The sequence below is a fragment of the Brachionichthys hirsutus genome, chromosome 4 (assembly GCF_040956055.1).
Source record: "Brachionichthys hirsutus isolate HB-005 chromosome 4, CSIRO-AGI_Bhir_v1, whole genome shotgun sequence".
Lineage (NCBI taxonomy): Eukaryota > Metazoa > Chordata > Actinopteri > Lophiiformes > Brachionichthyidae > Brachionichthys > Brachionichthys hirsutus.
The window spans coordinates 5,875,784-5,895,841 of NC_090900.1; the positions used below are offsets into that span (position 1 = coordinate 5,875,784).

Below are 20,058 nucleotides of genomic sequence, written 5' to 3' on the forward strand. Positions count from 1 at the left end.
TATGCTATGCATTTCTATGCCGTTATAAAACACTGGATGATCTGCTGATACATTTTGTTACACTGTGAGGAACGGGACATGATTTTGTTTTGCCCCGTCTAATCTATCATCAGAGTGCTTACGAGAGTACTCCATGTTTTATTAATGCATATTAAAACACATTTCATGTCTCCACAATCCACGATAAAGGGGTTTCATGAACAAATAAATCAGATGCTGAAGTGCACTTGCTCTTGGAAAACATCCTTGCATCTGTAAAGGTGGTATCAGGACACACAATCGTCCCCCAAATAAAACGGCCAATCTTCCTCTGAGTCTACAGGAATGCAATCTTTTGCACAGAGTACAAGAGTTTGCTGATAAACCCACATCATTCCACCCATACCCATAAATAGCCATTGCCAGTGCTGACCCCACAGTGTTGACAAGGTTATCACTACACAGACAGGCTGGCTCAGATAAAAACACACACATCCACCCCAACACACACGAACTTCATAGAAGCGCTGTAAACTCAAGTGCACATACGTACACACACATTGCCATTTCTCGTACACAGTGCTCACACGAGTGCGCATCTTTCCTCTCATGAATGTACAGCAATCTCCCTCCCCCACATGCACACACTAATACACAGCTGTCAGGGATTCATAGAGCCGGGGCATGAACATCAAAACAAACCCACTCATGCTGAGGAAATTGTTAGGGCATTGAGGGAGAGAGAGAGAGAGAGAGAGAGAGGAAGAGGGGTGGAAACGGCCTTGAAGCAGAAAAACGCCCTCCTCGTCCTTTTTCATAAAGCAGCGGACGGATAGAAGTGTGCACGCAGTAGGCTTTCAGTGCAAAGCCAAAACCCTCTCAACTGGGAATTCATTTCCAGCAGGATCAAGTTCAGCCAGTTTGTGAGTCATCGTTTATGATCAAAGAGGTCAGCAAAGCGAGGGAGGCACGCCAATTTTATTTTTCTCAGCAGTCGGAATCTAGTGAGAGCTACACCCTAACAACTCCTTCAAGAAGACAAAGACACAATCTGAAAAAACAGAAAAAAACCATCCAAGGTAAGCAAATCTGTCTTCTTGTCTGATGTGCTAGCTTTTAAAATGTTCATGGCAGGATTAGTCCAATATATTGAGAAGAGGGGATTAAAAGCTTATACAAGTTTAATATGTCAACATTCATCTTTTATTGTTAGATTCCCATCATCCCTGCAGTCAACGCATTAGTAAACCGGAAGGCAAATAATGTGACTTACTATTTGCCTGTTGTTCATTCAGGTTACCATGCCAGCCTCAGAATATCAGTGGAGCCACTATGTCCTGTTTACCTTGGCTTCACTGGGTATGTTGGAGGTCTGCAGTGCCGGGGACTGTAAGACTGGATCAGAGTCAGAGTGTGAGAAGGCTCCTTTTGTCCCGGGCCACAACCTCGCAGGGGAAGGTTTTAATGTGGTGCGGATGCGTCGAACTGGGGCGTATGTCATCAATGTCAAAGGTCATTTAGTTGACAACCACACCTGCACACTGTGTCAAAACCCTTTCCAAGAACAGGTGAAAAACGTTGACCTTATTTCTATTATCTCTTTTAGTAGTGTCCTCCGCCTGTCTAAATGTCTACTTGTTTTTATCCAAGCTATTTTTCCTTAACCATCCCCCCCCCCCCCCCACCTGTATCCCAAAGATTCAGAAGCTCCCAGCAGCAGTGGTTGATTGGCGTCCCATCAGCCGCTGCAGCAAGCAGCTTTCCAGTGCCCTCCACCACTCCGTGGAATCACTGGTGCACAGCTCCACCTCCCTGCTCAACAACGACTGGGGTCTGGGTTTGAGTTTGGAGAATATCGGCAGTGCAGTGTTGGAAGGAAGCCAATCGGACTTGGCTAAATTTGCTCGTTCAGGTCACAGTGTAGGCAAGGCTATTTTTGCCTTACATGAAATCAGCTGCGCCTGCTACAGGTAAAGAGAACTGACGTTTTATAACTTCGGACATATTACAACCTTTTAGGAACATTTGCATATTCAATGTAACCAATTATGGATATTATCAGAAGAAAGCCCTCATCAATAATCAATTAAAACCCAGATATTAAAACTTAGATATTTAAAAAAAAAGATTGTTTGAAGAGGATGGGAAACATGAAATTAAGTTGCAACATCTTGATTTTGAACGTTTAGAACATCGTGTTATAGGTGGAGTCTGTATTCCTTTGTTTGTGTTCTTTAGCTACAGGCTGGCTGATCGTTCTCAGCTGAGTGCCGAGTTCACAAGACATCTGAAGAGACTCCCGCAGACTTTTAACACAAGCCAGGACAAAGCCCAATACAGACGACTGATAGAAACCTACGGGACTCACTACATCAACCAGGTCAGGGGCTGACGCCGTGTCTTTCTACCCTCCATACTCAGTAGTGTCGGGCAATCATTGTGAACCTCATGTCAGAGCCGATGGAGGCTTCAGTCTGTCTTTGTCTCTCCCGTAGGTCAAGCTGGGCGGTAGGGTGAGGCTAGTCACTGCCTTCAGGACTTGCCTGACCACTCTGACGGGCTTGTCTGAGTCAGTGGTCAAAAACTGCCTAAACGTTAAACTCCAAATGGATCTAGGCTTCCTCCCTATCAATGCATCCTTCTCCAACATCTGTGACACCCTGCTGAACGGTAACATGAGCACGGGCTTCTACCGAAGCTTTATGTCTCATAACGTTGAGATTATCGGGGGGGAGCAGTACTTTCCCAACGCCCTCTACCTGCAGGAGCCATCTGAAATTTACGACGGTTGGATGAAAAGGGTCCACAACGTCCCCGATGTGGTCTCTTATGGCATCTTACCTCTGCATCATCTGGTAGAAGACCCACAGATCAGTGCTAATCTGAGAAGCATCGTCACAGAGCACATTCAAGCGAGCCAGCTGATAGAGGACCACTCTGCTATGAAGAACTGCTCCCCTACTCCAAACCTGGACTATAACTGTTGCCCCCTAAGGGCCGGGAGGGGAACGCTCAGACTGGCGATCCACAGAGCTTCAGGGCTGAAGGCAGACACCTTCACCAAAACAGACGCCTACGTGAAGATCTTCTACCATGACATATACGAGGAAACGGAGACGGTGAGGGACGATGATAACCCAGTGTGGAATGCGACTTATGACTTTGGTTCCGTGGAAGTGGGTCAGGAGCTTAGGATGGAAATCTGGGACAGAGATGTGTTGTACAATGATTTGGCGGGAACGTGCTTCATCTTCCCAGAGCGTGGAACTCGATCTGTAAGCTGTCGGCTGAACAGAGGTGTTCTCTACTACACCTACACCATCAAATGCGATGCTCACTTGACAGGCTTCAGGTGTGGACGGTACTCTCCCACCGCATAGGTTACTGAACCACAATGTCTCACTGATTTTAATGATCATCTCCATTTGTAAAGTCTAATGTTAAAGCATCAGATTTTCATTGTCACTGAATTGATATAAATATTTGACTTGCATTTTAAGACGAAACATCTGTCAACGTATTGGATTGGATGTCCCGACAGTGTTGCCAGTTGTGTCCCATGTAAATGTATTAATGCATCACAGTTTGGCAAAGCTTTTCTAACCCACTTTACACATCAAAATGAAGTGATTTTGGAATAAACATTTCTGGTTGAATGCCACCTTGAGTTGACCCTTTTTATGAGCTACTCAATATTCATACCTAAATTCCTTTAATACAAAGAGGACACTTTCTTTCATTTCATCTCGTCTCTGGAACGGAATGTCATTAAACTTCTATTAAAAGATTAACTAGATTGCGTAGAGCGCTATACAACCCCTCAGTGTACGTAACTGATGGACGTAATCATTGACCAGGAAAAGGTCGGTCGGAAGCCATAGCCATCCATCCCATTTGTTGGTCATAAGTAGGTCAAAGTTAGAGCAAGGACCTTCCCATTAAAAAATATTCTGATGACACCCACTATGGATTTAGTGTCACCAATCCGCTGAAGCTGCATGTTTTTGGTTGGTGGGAGGAAGCCGGAGAACCAGGAGAGAACCCACGCAGACATGGGGAAGAACATGCAGACTCCTCACAGAAAGGCCACAAGTCAGATTCGAACCCACGACCTCCTTGCTGCGAGGCAACAGCACTTACTTTTGCATTTTAAGCTTCCCTAATTCATAATATTTGATACAGTATCATCACAAGAACAGAACATTTTCATTTTGACGGGCTCCTCTGAATGCTGAATCTATCTATCTAATAAATATATTCATCATCATCACCACACAAACATTTATTCCATTTTTTATTATTCAGTTGAAACAGGAACCTTATAAACAAACAAATGAGTTTATAAAAGCTTTAACAGTAACACGTGTCAAGAGAACAGAACGGACCACCGATACAGTACAGAAATACAGAATCAACTTCCTGAAATCTTAGTTATTAAGACAATACAAAAGGAGTAGAAGTAATCAATTCACATGACATATTTATTCAAGACACCCACATATTTTGGAACATTTGTATATTAAATGCATCAACTACAGCCACACAACCACATATCAAAAGAGGTCAGTCCGCTTCTCTTAAAACATTCTTCAGAAACCTTGAAATGCCTTCGTTAGTCAGAATGATTTGAACGGGATTGGTAAAATAGAAAACCATCAATGAGTGATGAGATTTTCACAACATGTTTGTCAAATAGCTGGGGGGGGATGTCTCTATGCAAGCAGTCTTTCATCCATTGTTCCAGACTAGCTTACGTTTAGAATGTTGAGAAAGGTCAGTGATGTTCTCCAACACATCCTGCCTTCCTGGAGGTTCACGCTAACCTCATCACGTCCCTGCAAATCGCTCGCCACATGTTTAATATTTAAATATGCCTACCTTGTAAATAAATGATCATGAAACAATTCCCGAAATAAATACGAGGCAATAAATACGACTATCAAGAAGCAAATCCAGCTCAATACAAAATTATTTATTTCTAAATTGATTTATTCCATGTATTTCAGGAGGTTGTTATTTGCAAATGCTAAAATTGTTCATTCCGAGGGACTCTAACCTCATAATGCCCCCAAACCGTACATCAGGGAAACGCTGTCCCATACTAGCTGCATCTGCATTCAAAAACAAGCAGCGCCGTCGGGCATGTACCGGTAATGTGAATTACTGCTCAAATCCAGATGAGCTGTGGAATGTTTGTAGCGTTGCAGCGATCCAAGATCCGATCAGTGAAAAGGGTGGATTTATCATGAGTGGAAGCAGAGTGCTGCATGCAGAACTGACTCTTAATCTATTTTAAAGATCCATCTCCTAGTCAATTAATATTAACATTTGTTTAGGTATTCAATGCCTTATTTATTTTGGGAATTAATTCACTGACAAATATGAATATCATTGGCATAGAATGGAACTGCTTGCCCTCACGATCAAAGGAGGGCAGAAGTCAGTGTTTTTAAATGGCAGCATATGTTTTTCAGTAGTTTTCTACTATAAAGAAAAAGTGTGTGTTCACTGAGAACATTCAAGCCTGCCCAGAATCACAGAAACACCATTAGAAAATGTTCTTGTAAAGTCTAAAGTTCCAAGCATCAAAGACCCAGGGAGGCTTTGATTAAAGATGCCATGTCTTCAGTTATGGTTCCTTCATCACCTGAAGCACAAACAACATTTTATTTTATTGCATCAAAACCGGTCCAGACAGAAGGCGTCGAGAAATATGGATAAACAACCGAGTACTGACCTTAAGCAACAGTTGCATTGCTTACAGAACTAAAAGCTGCTTTATGTCTTCATTTGTTTGTCTTTTTTCTTTCTTTTTTCTCCACACTGCGGGTTTCTAGCATTTATCTTGTATTTATCTTGTAAATTTGTGTGCTGTGACCTTCAGAATTTTGTTGACACAATGTAGGATTACTGAGACTTTAATCAGTTGTAATGATTTGGAATACAGAACAAATTTTAGATTTGAAATGCATTTTGGCTTTACAATACACCACGAAACAGAGATTGGGACAAAACTACCCATCGATATGCTCACTGCTTTTCCTGTTTAATTTTACCTGCATGGTATAATTCAAACAATATATTATATTTATTTATCTACACACTGAAGAAAGCGAGTGTGTGTGTGTGCGTGTGTGTGTGCGTGTGTGTGTGTGGGCCCTTACCCTGATCGGCACCGGTCATGTCCTGCTCCAGCTTTAATTTCTTTTGGCCCAGCTGCAGTATGCAGTCCTCTACGCTGCCCTTCGTGATCATCTTGATCACCTGCACAGTTCTGACACCCAGAGCAAATTCAATTAGTCACTGGGATGAATCAATACTTTGAGAAAGGGCTCTGAGGGAGACCGTTTAATCTCTGATTAACTCACTCAATGCCAGCAGTTTTCGGCTCAATTTGCCCTACTTTTCAAGACCCACAGAATACTATGTCCTCTGACTATGCAAACACCGAATCTACAAAATGAAAGATTAAAGTCTCCTCTTTCATCAGAAAAAAGAAAGTATGTTCCTATCATTTTTCATTCTGGAGTCATTGGCCGTTGAACAGAGGCAGAATTCAATCTCAAAGCTAATAAGATGTCAATGGCATTGAATAAGTTAAGGAACTAAACTGTTGTAGGTCCAGTTACAGATATAAAAACAGGGAATTCCACAACCAGACCTCATCAGGTTTCAGTCATTCAGTTTATGAGATTCCAAACAAGATATTTTCATTCCTATGGCCTAAAATAATATTATTCTGGGTGTCAGCTTACCGGGTCTGACCCACACGGTGACATCTGTCCTCTGCCTGTTTGTCATTGTAGGGATTGCAGTCGATGTCATGTAGGATGACGACATTAGCCGAGGTCAGGTTAATGCCCAGACCACCGGCACGCGTTGACAACAGGAACACAAATATGTCCGGATCGGTGTTGAATTCATCAATCAACACAATCCTGCGGGGTAAAGGATTTACATCAGAAATCAAGCGCGTCTGGCTTTACGGTATGCCGTCAGAAATGTGCTGCCAAACATGGCCGTTATTTTGAGACCACTTCACTTAACACACGTCATTTACCAACTCACTGCCACATTGAGTTATTCAAGAGATAAATCAATTAGACAGAAACATTACAACCAAACACAACTGAAATTACATTTAAGAAGATGAGTGAACAATATGGCATCACCCCAGATGCCTGTTTGCACTGGGTTACATTTTCAGGTGGGTGCCACCAGCTTTCGGTGAAGTTTAGAGCGACAAACTGTGCTTCTCTGACCTGTTGGCTATGGCCGTGGTTCCATCCAGTCTGATGTAACGATGCTTCAGATGTTTCATCAGCACTTCTACGATGTCAAGCATCATGGTGAACTGACTGAATAATACCACTCGGTCTCCCTGCAGGATTAAAATGATAAAATGGATGGTCTGTGACATTTGTGCCAAGACAGCGGATTAAATGTGGCCCACCTGGAACAGCACATCTGAATTTACCTTCTTTTTAAACGAGGCCAGCAGCTCCGTGAGGCGGTGGAACTTTCCCGAGTCGAGGAGGAGATCGGTTTCAAGCTGGTAGGAACTAATGGAGGAATACTGCTGGCAGAGACGGTGGAGCTCAAAGTCTGACATCACTTCCATGTCCTCCTGGATCAGAGCGGCATCTGCATCGCAGTGAGTTGGCTCCTGTTGTGGGAGAGAAAGATGAATAGAGCGAACAACTAAGCTTAAAACGGCTAATCAGGAAGCAGGCCTGACCTTTAGCATGAGTTTGCTCATGATTTTGAGCTTTTCTGTGGTGAAGTATTGTCTGTGAAGAAGAGGGTGGTTCGCCATCTTTCTCAGCTGCATTATCACGTTGCACAACTCGCGCTCTGTGAAGAAAAGGCATGAAGGTAAGTATTAACCACATTTATTGGTAGAAATAAGAGAGCTGTGCTGCACAGTGAGCCTACTCTGGCCATTGGTGGGCGCCTTCATTTTTTCAAAGAGGGTCTGATAGAGAGCCTCCTGCCTGTCACTCATTGCGCAGGAATCAACTCGCTGCTGCTTGGCTGGCAGCTGTTTGAGGACCTGGAAAAAAACAAAACACAGACCATTAAGCACCATTAAGTAGAAACCGGTGACGCGTGCATCTTCTGGCGTCACACGACTTGACTAAAACCAGCGAGCTACACTAGAATGATTTTTATGGCAGATTCCCAGATCATCCCACCTCATTCTTGACTCTCCGGAGGATAAAAGGTTTCATGATGAGTTTGGCCTGGAAAATACGATCCCGCTCAAAGGGGCTCTGCTCCTCATGCGATTTCTGATGCAAAATAAAATAAACCAACATTTAACAGTCAGGTGAGCAAAAAGTAAATCAACATTTGATATTTATTGGGCTTGTTATAACATTTTTGTCCTCATTATCAAAAAAAAAAAAAAAGAATTCATAAAAATTCAAGCAATACTGCAATAATTTGAGGAATTTATAAAATGAATGATTTTAGACCTGAAAGGAGGAGGAATTGCTTGCCATTTCAAATTAAGTACATGTTAATTTTTGGTACCATGTAGCTTCAGAAAGAAAAAAAAAAAGCTTCTATCCATCCAGTGTTTAAAGTGTAATAACAGTCTCAGACTTGCCCTGGAAAACATTTTGGAAAGCTGAGCAGAGGAGCTGGAGAACATAGAAGGCATAATAAAGTTGAGCAGAGACATCAGCTCCAAGAGGTTGTTCTGTAAGGGAGTTCCTGTCAGCAGCAATCGATGCTCTGCCTGCAGGGGGAGACAGAGATAAGAACCGTCACGTAAAACAAGTCTGGATAGACGGACAAAGGAAAAATGCTAAATGTCAGTGAACTAACGTTAATGCCCATTAGGTGGCGGTAGCGGTGAGTGTTCATGTTCTTCAGCATGTGCCCTTCGTCAAACACGGCGTATTTCAGATTCAGCCTGCGGAAAAGGCTGCGGTCACTCTCGTTTCCTATTGCCGAGTTATACCTGTGGAAAAAAGTAAAAAAAAAAAAAAGAAAAGTCAAGTAAATCACCAACTGTTTTCAGATGTGAGCGACAGGTGGCTCGAGTTGAGTGGAGGCACAGTGTGGCACCACTTCATCGGCGAGAGAGGAAACATTTCATAGAACATCATTTCACAGATGCCGCGCACAGACAGCGTTCGCTCACGTGGTCACGATGACGTTGAAATCAACAACTTCATTTAGGATGTCGTGTCTGAGGTAGCGGCGCTCCTCCAGAGATCCTGTACGGAGCATGCAAGCACAAACTCACTGAGAAAGCAAGGACAGCGGCAAGAAGACAACGGCACTGCATCAAAAGCAGGCAATAGGCAGGAACACCCCCCCCCCCCCCCCCCACACACACACACAAGCCTAGTCTCAACCTCAACACGCACTGGATTGGCTCACGGTTTAGCGCTCGTTTTCTATAGATCAAATAACAGTCGTTTTCAAAAGTCGATATAATAACCATCGAAAGGTGAGTAAAGTTTAAACGGGAGGAACCAAACACAAACTGTAATCACTCAAATGAAAGCCTAAAACCCATACGGGTGCGGATTTGGACTGGTCAACGCAGGGGTCACATCCAGAGGACAGCGTTTGAACTTGAACCGCTGAATTCAGACTCACCGTAATAGACTACAACTTTGAGGCGTGGACACCACAGCGTGAACTCTCTGACCCAGTTATCTTAAAGACAGTGAACGAAAGCAGCACAAATCACCGAGACGTTCCATTGATAAAGAACCAAGAAGTGTACTCTTGAGATATTTTACATCTTATGGGGGGGGGGGGGTGTTAGGGTTAGGGTTAGTGTTATTTGTGGAGGTTACCCAGTGTGGAAGCCGGCACGATGATGAGGTGAGGACCTTCTATTCCGTTCTGGTACAGCTGGGCCAGGAACGCTATAGCCTGAATAGTTTTCCCCAAACCCTGAGAGAGAGAGAGAGAGAGAGGAAAAGAATAAAGACTCGGATACTTCCCAGTCAGATATGAAACACAGACAGATCACAGAGCCCTACGACGCCCCCGCCGGGTTTCCTTACCATTTCGTCAGCGAGAATAGCGCTCAGCTTGTGCTCGTGCAGAAGCAGCAGCCAATTCAGACCAATCAGCTGATAGGGTTTCAGTTTGAGCCTAAAAGAAAAAGGGAACGAATGAGAACGGGAATCGGGGCCACGCGAGTGTGTGTGAAAACACATTCGGAGATGATCAGAGAACGCAGTCAACGAGAGGACAGTGACGACAACGCAGGACGTGTCGACGCTCCGTTACAAGCCTCGCGGGTTTGAGTAACTCTGCTTGGATGGTAAAGATGTCAAAACGATTGACTTACTAAAGAGTTAACGGTTTTACCACCCGGAAAATATTTTGGATTTGCAGCCGATCCACGTCTCACTTCTTCACGATCTACTCGCTCAAGCTTTTCATTTGTTTTACTCACTGGCTGTTGAGTATGCGAGGCTGCTTACTGGCCCCCGTGCCCTTCTCCATCACCTCGGTGACCTGCTGGACCATTTTTAAGGAAATCTTCTCACATTTGGTCATGAGCCCCCGGACAACCTTCCGCTCCTTGAGGACGACCTTGCAGCCGAGCATCAGGTCGAATGACAGTCCGTTGTTCTTGTGGAACACGTCAACCTGAAGAGGAAAGAACACACGGCTGCACGTTCCACAATAGACCCACGCACGACGAAAGATAAACCCCCCCCACCCGACATGTGGATCAGATGGCGTTCAGAGAACAGACAAAACTGGAATGACGGGGCGTCAACAAAGACAGAATGTGAATATCTCCGCGGTGGAATCATAAGGAATGTTCCCCCAAAAAGAAGGCCTCAGTGAGTAAATATGATGTGCAAACTTTCCATTTGGCGGGAAGGAACGACTTGCATGGCGTCTCACCAAGCTCTGCCAGCTGCCATAGGGCCTCAGCTCCACGATCCGCGTGGCCTTCTTAATGGAGCAGCCGGCGATCAGCGACAACTCGTCTAAAGACGCGTTCTGGAAGAACGACAGGATCTCCTTTTCCGGTTCGGTCAAGCCGCTCCCACCGAAGTGCTCGTCATTAGAGTCCTCAAAGTCGCTGGCGGCTGAGTCTTCGTCGTCGTCGCCGTCCTCAGAACTGGCGTATTTATTGGAGGTACGCACTCTCATCTTGCTCTCCGCCGCCTGCCGCTTGGCTATGCTGGTGCCGCTGATGAACCGCTGAGCGGTAGCGGCAGAGGTGGATGGCTTCAGAGAGGAAGAGGGCGTCGTTTTCTTGACACAGGAGGAGGAGGAGGATGAGGATACTGGATCAGAAGGTTTCGTCAGCCATTTAGTCAGCGTGGAAGAGCCACTTTTCTTTTTTACGGAATCTTCGCTGTCTTCCGAGTCGCTGTCCTCGCTGTCCTTCGTAACATCCGTATCGTCCTCTACTTCACTAATATATCCGCCATTTTGGCCGCGCTGCGTCCTTTCGTGGCTTGTGCTCGACATGTCAGCCTTTGATTTACCGGATTCCTTTCCGTCTGTCTCATTTGAACTGATGCTGATGTGGTCTGAAAACAGAAGGATAGCCAAGGATTACAAACCAGCATTTGAAGAAGAAGTCACAAGCTAAAGGACACTTCAGTGAAAAGGCGGTTGCTGTGTTCGCACCAGTGTCTGAGAACATCTGCAGAGCCTGCAGAGCATCCTGCACATTCCATGCATGCTCCTGCAGCACCAACCGCAGCTCCTAACAACACAAGACAAGAGGATGGGTGAGAATTCCCATCGGAAAAGACGAGGCAGAGATTCTGTATTTGCTGTTAAATAAACAGGCCAAAGTCACAGTTCATCACGTTCTCCTTTCTATCGAGACGCAAACAGGGTTTAATTGTGTGTCTTCACCTCCTTGTCCTGGTCAGGAAACCTTTTCTGCAGTCGTTGGACCATGGCTTCCTGCTTCTCCCAGCTCGGCTCATTGCTCTCACCGTCATCTTCATCAGAGACCTTTAGGAACCAAGGAAACAAGGTCAATGAAAATTGAGAGGAACAAACTCTGACCAATTAAAATCGATACAAATGTACACGTGGCAGTGAAAGGAATACCCAAAGGCATGTTGATTGTTACATGAGCCTTATTGACATGCACGGAGCTGGGGGTCACTCTCTGAACCCCGACCCTGACGGCAGTGAGATCCCGTCCCAGTGCTCTTCTTTTATTACCCTCGCCGAAGCGGAAGCAAGGGTATTGCAATTGGGTGCGTTTGTCTGTCTGTTTGTCTGTCCGAGCGCATAACTCAAAAACTAGTAACCCAATCAACTTGAAAATTTTACACAAGCAAGGTTCTGTCCGTGGCTCGGTCCTCCCCGAGAATGGCGTTGATCCGGATCTGGATCCAGATTCTAGAATTATTTTTACATCTGGAATTGTGCCTGTGCTGTAAACTGCCACTTTAAGAGGGAGGGACAAGAATGGCATGATGGGAAAAAGAGTCCAGAAGGAGTCTTGTAGTACGTTCCGGAGCAGCAAGCTAGAGCAGGTTTGTCCCCTCTGATCCGGAAGCCCTGTTTACTGTCTCACAAGATCCAATAGTCTTTTGGAGGCGAGGGTCTGCAATCTCTGATTGTCGTTTTCTAGTTTAGAAATGGCAGATCAATGCGTTGGAAATTTTAAATCTTCCTCAAACGAGACCGATTAAGCAATGTATAATGTCTTGAGAATTGCGCTTCACTCCTTGAGGAGTTTGGCACCCTAACAACAAGGTTCACAATAGTTGCACTTATTTCCCCTACGTCTTAAAACAGAAGGGCAGCTCTAGAAACCTCACCTCTGAAGACCTTCTCTTCTTTCTGGGTTGCATCTCGCCACTGTTTTGAGAACTGCTGGATCCGTCCTGCTTTCTCTTCCTGTTTTGATCTGGGCCTGAGGAGACACATCAGCCAGCAACTGAGAAAAGTAGCAAACCATGCAGGCATAATTATCTAAAAGGGAAAACCAACATGCTCTGGCTTTGATGTAGTATCCCCCCCCCCCCCCCACCCCACCCCCACCCCATACAGTAGTACCTCAGCTTACGAATGTCTCTACATCCGAAAGTTTCAGGTTACGAAGTATCTGAATGGGAAAATATTGCCTCTCGTTACGAAGGCGTTTCAGGATACGAAGTCAAAAATAGCTGCTCGTAGCTGCTCTGCCATTGGCTATCGCCTAAAATCTGCCTGGCAACCCGTTGCGTATGCGTGTATCCCAGCACGCTATTCGTGTCCCCCTCGTGTCCCCCGGAAAAAGTGTTGACAAGTCGGGCTATTGCTCATTATGATGACGTCTGCCTCGCACATTTCCGACGGATTGTCAAAAGCTGGCAAAAGCAGACGTCATCGGATCCGTTTTTCAAGAAACGCGAGGCAGAAAACACCGCAAAGGACCAGTAAACAAAGAGGACAAAAAGTAACAGCTAACAGGTAGATTAATATTTTAAAAAAATATCATACTTTTGCGGGGCTTGGAACGGATTAGTGCATTTACATTCAAAATGCGTCTCTACTTACGAAGTTTTCACGTTACGAAGCTACTCCCAGAACGTATTAAATTCGTAAGCTGAGGTACTACTGTATTTGGAATTGCTGCAAATCTCCATCAACAGTTTCCTCTTTTATTTTTTTGCATCAGATAGCGGCCTTCAGAGAGAACGGGACATCGCTGAATGACCTCTGGACAAACAACAACCGAATCTTCCCCGATGCAACGATGACTGCGAGGGAGTCCCTCTTCTGCTCATTGACAATCATGTGCTTCTGCGCCTACTTACTTTCATTATCGCCATGCAAGAGGAGACATGCAGCCACAGCCCCATCAAATGTACTCGTGCTCCCAGTGACCTGCAGATGCAACAGAACGAGGCGCTTTGAATGAGCACCGAGATGAATAACGTGCTCTGTGACAAAAAAAAAAAAAAAAGACGCAAAGGGTCCGGGTCCAGCCCGACTCGCCTCCAGTAGTTCCGTCCTTGACAAGTGAGGAAATATCTCCAGCAATCGGTTCATTCTCTCTTCCAATTCATCATCCTCATCATCACTGTGGTATAAATGCACTTTAGCCTTCCTGTGGAACAGAAACAGCATTAATGGTCATGTTTTTTTACTTTAGGTTTTCAACTGCAAGCTCGCTGACGGGTGCATAAAACCCCTCACACTGTCCCGCTCCGTGCCGCTACGGGGTAGTAAAGAAGCCATTTGAGTTTGGACATGCCATTTTAAGTGGCCTTGCACCAAAATGGAGACCGAGTGGAAGCGATCGATGTGAAAATGATTTTACTTTACACTTACTTTGATTTCCCTGTTGAAGATGTTTTGGTCTTTGTTTCGGCACGCAGGTCATCGTCCACCAAGTCAACAGTCGTGACCTCCTCGAACACCACTCCTCTGGGGTGGGACTTTGGTGGAACAGGTTTAACCTTTGCTGCAAAGCGAACCGGTAAAGACAACTCAGCAGATATAATAGCACTGGGAACACATTTGCTCCTTCAGCCGGCCTTGTCTATTTGTAAAGTCTGTGGCTACATTATAATTTATTTAGGGAACACTGACAAACAATTTTCCTTTTTGGGTGAAGGAAAATAACTTTCAGGTTGGTCGGGGGCAGCTTCTCCGATAAGGAGGCAGGATTTGTTTTGTTTTGGTTGATGCGTTTCTCTCTTCTGGAGATTCGACAGAATGACATTGCTGGTTGGATCCATTCCAAAAAGACATTCAGATATTTACGCAATCACATAATTAATCTAAACACATGAAGACATAATTATTTATGTATTCGACAAACAATTGATTTAGACCGAATAGCACCAGAAACGTGCCGGGGTCATTTTGCATCGTCTGTAGGAGGAAGAAAGTTTTCAGTGGAAAGAGTCTCAGAAACAGGGACGGGGAAGTTCTGGCCTGCACGACCCCGACAGCATCCTCAGCCTCCTGTGGAATCCCAGCGTTGTGTTGACCGAGCTCTGCCCCACTCTGCCTCCCGCTAATGTAAGCTAGCTTTAGCATCGGCTACTTTACCTGGCTTGTTCTCCTTCTCGGACTCTGGGCTTGTGGACCCGCAACCCCGATCTTTCTTTGTAGTCGCAGCTGCCTTTCTCTCAAAACGAAATCGGTCGAGGTTGAACGTGCTCATTTTAGCAGTCCGTTCCGAGGCTGAAGGCGGAAGCCCTTTGTCTCAGCGGCGGCCGGAGGATTCCTCTTTATCCTGGCTGGAGCATGAAGCTCGGCGTTCCTGTTCAGCGACGCGGCAAGCTAGCATACGCCGGGTGTTAGCGTAGCAGCCCGGGTAGACGTTCCGAGGAAGCAAGCCGGTGGTTTGAGTCTGTGTCACTGCTTCATTTTCTACAGTAGTTGTTGAAATCTAATCGCTCAATAAAACTCGAAACACCAGAATGCCATAGCCGGTTTCCCGCGAACTCCAGCGGCCTTAGAGGGATGGCAGATCGGCTACGTTCATCGATTTCAGAGAGGCGGAAGGAAACTCGCGCATGAGTCAAGATAGTAAATAGTCTCTTTCTTCCGTTTCCGTTTTACTTTTACTTTTAGACTTTTAAAAGGCCTCGTCGGTTACAGCTATAATGAAGGTCCACGGTGAACTATCTTGAGTCACCCCGATAGTATACCGCACACGAGAAGCGTACTATGGTGATGAGGATGATGAATAGAGCAGTACAAGTACAGTCAAACAGTAGCATGTATTACAGTACAAGTACAGTCAAAAAGTAGTATGTATTACAGTACAAGTACAGTCAAACAGTAGCATGTATTACAGTACAAGTACAGTCAAAAAGTAGTATGTATTACAGTACAAGTACAGTCAAACAGTAGCATGTATTACAGTACAAGTACAGTCAAAAAGTAGTATGTATTACAGTACAAGTACAGTCAAACATCCTGTCTAAGAGGAGCATTTCAAAAAGGCCCTTGCGGTCTTGTTTCTGTTGAAAGTCCTTAGTACATAATTCATCGACATGTAACAATACCAATAAAAATAAAAATAAATTACTGAAGTGATGCAAAGTAACAATAAACTAAAAAGACACATAATATGTACAACTGCTGATGCAAGGGAAGCTTAACGCAAGGAAAGATTCCAAGACTTACTAGTTGATGATGGAACCCATTGTTAAGTATCTAATGCACCATTTACAACAGAACTTAGTTTTCCTTAAAGGAAAGGTGCCCTCTTCAAAGTATAAAATCCAATGTTGAGTCACTTGTTGTGTCTGGGCTAGAATAATCACATAACCTCATGCTTTCCCCTGATAAACACATTCAAAAAGTCACACTTACAGACCAGTTGTAAGAAATAAAACTGGTTGGATCAAGTAGACGTTGTCCTCTAAAAATATTTATTTCAGAAGCCATGTATCTAGCCTCAAATGGAGAGATTTTACATCTGATGACAGCACATTATTTATTACATTCACTTTATATCCATGTACAGTACATACAGTGCTTTTGTTTCCATCTGCTACTGTAACATCCACATTTTCCCAGTTTGGGGTGTCCTGCCAAGCCACAGATTGAAATGTTGGTTTCTCCCTGGTCTTGAGAGAAACGTTTGAGAGAAATGGCCTCATATAATTATTTGTCACTGCTGGTTGTCGGGGATGGGAAGAGGAATTTCATTTACGTATAGTAATGTTGGAAGATACGCTTCAAAAATTCTGCAACTTTAACTTTATCACTAGAGGGCAGCAGATACTCATAGATTTGATGCAATTGAGCGCAAGCGCGATTTCTTTACCTGTGTCTGGCAGGCATTATTTCCGTGATCTCTGGGATGACGCTTTTCAAAGACAAACAACTGTTTTACAAGCTATTTCTGAAGTACTCCACTTTTCACCCTAATATAAAAGCTCAGCATAGTCCCCTAAAATACCTCGATCGAAAAGGTCAACCGACCCGTTTGGTTTGGCTCTTTCTTTTGTGTTTGTGTTTTTGTATTTCACAGTAACACATTTCTTCTTTCTTCAGTCGTGCTCGATGGTCAATGGTGAAAATCCCACTCCAACTTCATCACACACACATATACACGCCACACACGCACACAAATAACCTGACTACCTCAAAAGATTTACTAATAATTAGATTTAAAAAAAAAAGATTCATAAAAAAACCCATATTGTTTTTTTCATGTTCTCTATGTGATCAACATTAAAATAAGCAAAATTATCTCTATACTTACTTGATTGCAACAAGTGAAAAACTCATTTACTGTATCACGGCATATGCATGAGTTCCGTGTTGCTCTAGACCCACAGAGCTATAAACCATCACTGTACTCAGACCTGTACCTTTGGTTTGCATACTGGCTGTACATGATGATGAGGTTGGGTCCTCTCATTGAAAAGCCACGGCTCCATCCTGCCGCCTTACTGCCGCCTTCACCATCGTTATGGAGACCATATAAGTTCTTGCATGTGTGTATATGTGTGTATGTGTTTTTTTTGCTCTATGCAGGGCACAATAGGCAGACTGACACAGAGTCTGATAGGGGTCGTGACCCCTCACTGTGGGATGCTGCAACTGTGGCTCCTTGCCTTCTCCTGTCCTCCTGGCTAAGGTTTGTGTGTTTGTATGAGTGTGCACGTGAGTGTGCGTGCAAGTGCTTATATATGCTTTGGATTTGTTTATCATTTTAGTTTTGTCAGGGTCGTGGTTTTTCTGTTGTTTTTTATGTGTGTATGACCAGCAGAGCAGCGCAAATGCAACAACACAGAAATATAAATCACAAAACTGCTCCAACCACAAAAAACAAACAAACCCCACACACACACACCTACCTATGTGGATTGTTGTAATTGATTATTTAGTTCAAGGTGAACACCACATTAAAAGCATTCACAGTGCAAAATGGAAGCAGGTGGCATGGCAGGCTGCTGCTTTCAAAAACATTCATTCATTTTAATAGTCAGAAAGAATACATGCAAAAAACATCAATATGCGCAAATATTGTACTGTACTTGTAATAAGCATGCAATGTGTAAAAACATGTGCAAATTCATGTATTATTGTGTGTTCCTGCCCGATTCTAGGGTTGACTCAACCACAGTGTTCCAGCAGACTCGTCACAAAGTCTGTCACCACCCAGTCACCACCCAGTCACCATGGCGCCCAACTTGGCCGAGACCCGACGGCGGCAGGGAGCACCTTGTCACCGTGGTAACATGTCTGGGATGTTGCCACCCCCCTTTAACCCACTCCCAAGAAATGCACAGAGATGTACACTCATCATCTCAAACAATATGTAGGAAAATGGGAAGCTCTGTTAGCTGGCGCATTACTGTTCATTGGTGGAGCACTAAACCCAGGCTTTACAAATCTAACTGAACTTGTGCTTATTTATATTATATGAAAGTTGTACTACAAGGAATAATTTCTAGAAGTTGTTATTTTTCGATGAGAACAATAGATGGATGCATGCATGGATGGATGGATGGAGTCTATTCTGGAACGTTGCAGGTTTCAATGCAGGTTTCAGTTTCACATCTCCCAATCTGATTGTGGACAATCAGAGTCCCCCTGATGATTTTCAGTCATTGTTGATTTCGTTTTAGTTCAAATCTGGACAAATACATAAAAACTTTCACTAATGATCACGAGGATCACTATGAGAGAGAGAGAGAGCGAGATCCTGGAGGCTTCCATTGACTGTATTTCTTAAAGAGAAGTTCTCCATGAAGCCTAGATTGCCCATGTTGGCTGTGTCTTCTCAACGATTTCTTCATCCATAATCATTTCTTGTACTCACTGTAAAGAATGCTCATTACTATGGCAACTTCATCAGTCATTTTGACTTACAAAACTCATGTATAGTATGAACCCAGTTTAACTGCGCAGAACTGATGTCTGATTAAATGGAATGAGCTGAGAAGAGGGTTTGTTGTGCAATGGGAATATAATATAAATACCATTATGTTTGTTGCTAACGATTTCAATTGCCACAAAAAGGAAGACAACAAACTCATCTGATTTATTTAGTATTTATTTTGTTTAGTCATCACACATGAAACGTCTCTCTCTCTCTCTCCCTCTCTCTCTCTCTCTCTCTCTCAGCAGCAGCAGGGGAGAATTCCCATGTTGCTCAAGGTGATGCTGTGGGATCAGCCGAGACAACCCACCAATCACAACGAGACAATGACTTATCCTCCTCGCTGCCTTACAGCACATCAGTCAAACTGACCTTTGTCAGTGTTCATGTTGCATTCCTCTATATTGTCCTCCTGTTTATCAAACCTAATCAAACAAAGTTTATATATATACCGTATATAATGAAAACGAAAACGTACATTTTGATCATGCAGTCCTAAATTTTGATGTTGCAAATATTTACAAACTTATTTTACTACAATAGTGTATTGTATGAATTATGCAAAAGCAGCATGGCAAATTTCCATCTGGTCAGGCCATGGGTTCTTAATTAAATAACCTACCGGTATTTAATAAAGAAGTGGATGTGGGAATTTATTCCTCTTTTCTCTTTTTTGCAATAGGGGGTGCTTTTCAATATTTTCCATTAAAAAAAAACCTCAACCAACATCCACAAAACTTTGTGGAAGGGTCGTACAAGCTAAACAGACACAAGTTTATTTACGGCTCTTCTGAAAAGTAAAAGTTTTGCATTTGCTCTTTGTTTTTCATTCTATTCTATGGCAGTGGAGGTCAGTGGTTGCAAATGATGTCGTTGGGTCTGTCACATTATAATAGTGTTTTAATTAAACAGAAGGAGACATGCAGAAAGACAGGGGCACAATGCCTGAACCCCAGGCTGCCTTACAAACACTGCATGCCTTTGCATTGTCCCCCTGTCCACAATTGTTGAATGAAATAATGCCAATTATATCTTTGCCATTCAGATGTGTAATATTGTGATCTATATAATTCATTATTTTACTTTGCCAGGTTGCCCTATCTGGATTCATTCCCCAAACAAGAAAAGTCAAGATATATTGTATATGATAGCACTGTAACAACTAGAATGGAATGAAAATACTCTTGAATCTGTTTAGGTTCTTCACGCAAAATGATATCTGGAGTCACTGTAAGTATAATGAAACTCTATGAAAAGCTTCTCTCTGAAAT

General features: G+C 43.7%; 2 protein-coding genes across 2 annotated transcripts; one reads left to right on the forward strand and one right to left on the reverse strand.

Annotated features, from left to right (window-relative positions):
* The first annotated feature begins 989 nt into the window (after positions 1-989).
* Positions 990-3,600, forward strand: prf1.5 (perforin 1.5). The gene is made up of 5 exons (XM_068738379.1): positions 990-1,058; positions 1,275-1,547; positions 1,678-1,949; positions 2,218-2,359; positions 2,475-3,600. The coding sequence occupies exons 2-5, from the start codon at positions 1,281-1,283 to the stop codon at positions 3,357-3,359; spliced, it is 1,566 nt and encodes a 521-aa protein (XP_068594480.1). The 5' UTR covers positions 990-1,058; positions 1,275-1,280; the 3' UTR covers positions 3,360-3,600.
* A 722-nt stretch (positions 3,601-4,322) lies between these two features.
* smarcad1a (SWI/SNF-related, matrix-associated actin-dependent regulator of chromatin, subfamily a, containing DEAD/H box 1 a) lies at positions 4,323-15,103 on the reverse strand. The gene is made up of 23 exons (XM_068761087.1): positions 14,984-15,103; positions 14,263-14,390; positions 13,927-14,038; positions 13,746-13,815; positions 12,765-12,859; positions 11,842-11,943; positions 11,608-11,686; positions 10,870-11,507; positions 10,409-10,605; positions 10,011-10,101; positions 9,798-9,897; positions 9,595-9,654; positions 9,131-9,206; positions 8,812-8,947; positions 8,591-8,722; positions 8,175-8,270; positions 7,915-8,032; positions 7,718-7,833; positions 7,457-7,645; positions 7,242-7,360; positions 6,735-6,917; positions 6,144-6,253; positions 4,323-5,626 (listed from the first exon to the last, which is right to left on the reverse strand). Exons 1-23 carry the CDS (start codon positions 15,101-15,103, stop codon positions 5,565-5,567), a joined length of 3,129 nt encoding a protein of 1,042 aa, XP_068617188.1. The 3' UTR covers positions 4,323-5,564.
* Positions 15,104-20,058: the final 4,955 nt, after the last annotated feature.

Excerpts from the sequence above, each read along its gene's own strand:
- prf1.5 (XM_068738379.1), top strand. The coding sequence starts at position 1,281 with ATGCCAGCCTCAGAATATCAGTGGAGCCACTATGTCCTGTTTACCTTG. Across the intron at positions 1,548-1,677 it reads AAAACCCTTTCCAAGAACAG|ATTCAGAAGCTCCCAGCAGC; the intron begins GTGAAAAACGTT and ends TGTATCCCAAAG. Across the intron at positions 1,950-2,217 it reads ATCAGCTGCGCCTGCTACAG|CTACAGGCTGGCTGATCGTT; the intron begins GTAAAGAGAACT and ends TGTGTTCTTTAG.
- smarcad1a (XM_068761087.1), bottom strand. The coding sequence starts at position 15,103 with ATGAGCACGTTCAACCTCGACCGATTTCGTTTTGAGAGAAAGGCAGCT. Across the intron at positions 7,361-7,456 it reads TGGCCTCGTTTAAAAAGAAG|GGAGACCGAGTGGTATTATT; the intron begins GTAAATTCAGAT and ends TTAATCCTGCAG. Across the intron at positions 5,627-6,143 it reads CATGACCGGTGCCGATCAGG|GTGATGAAGGAACCATAACT; the intron begins GTAAGGGCCCAC and ends TTTGTGCTTCAG.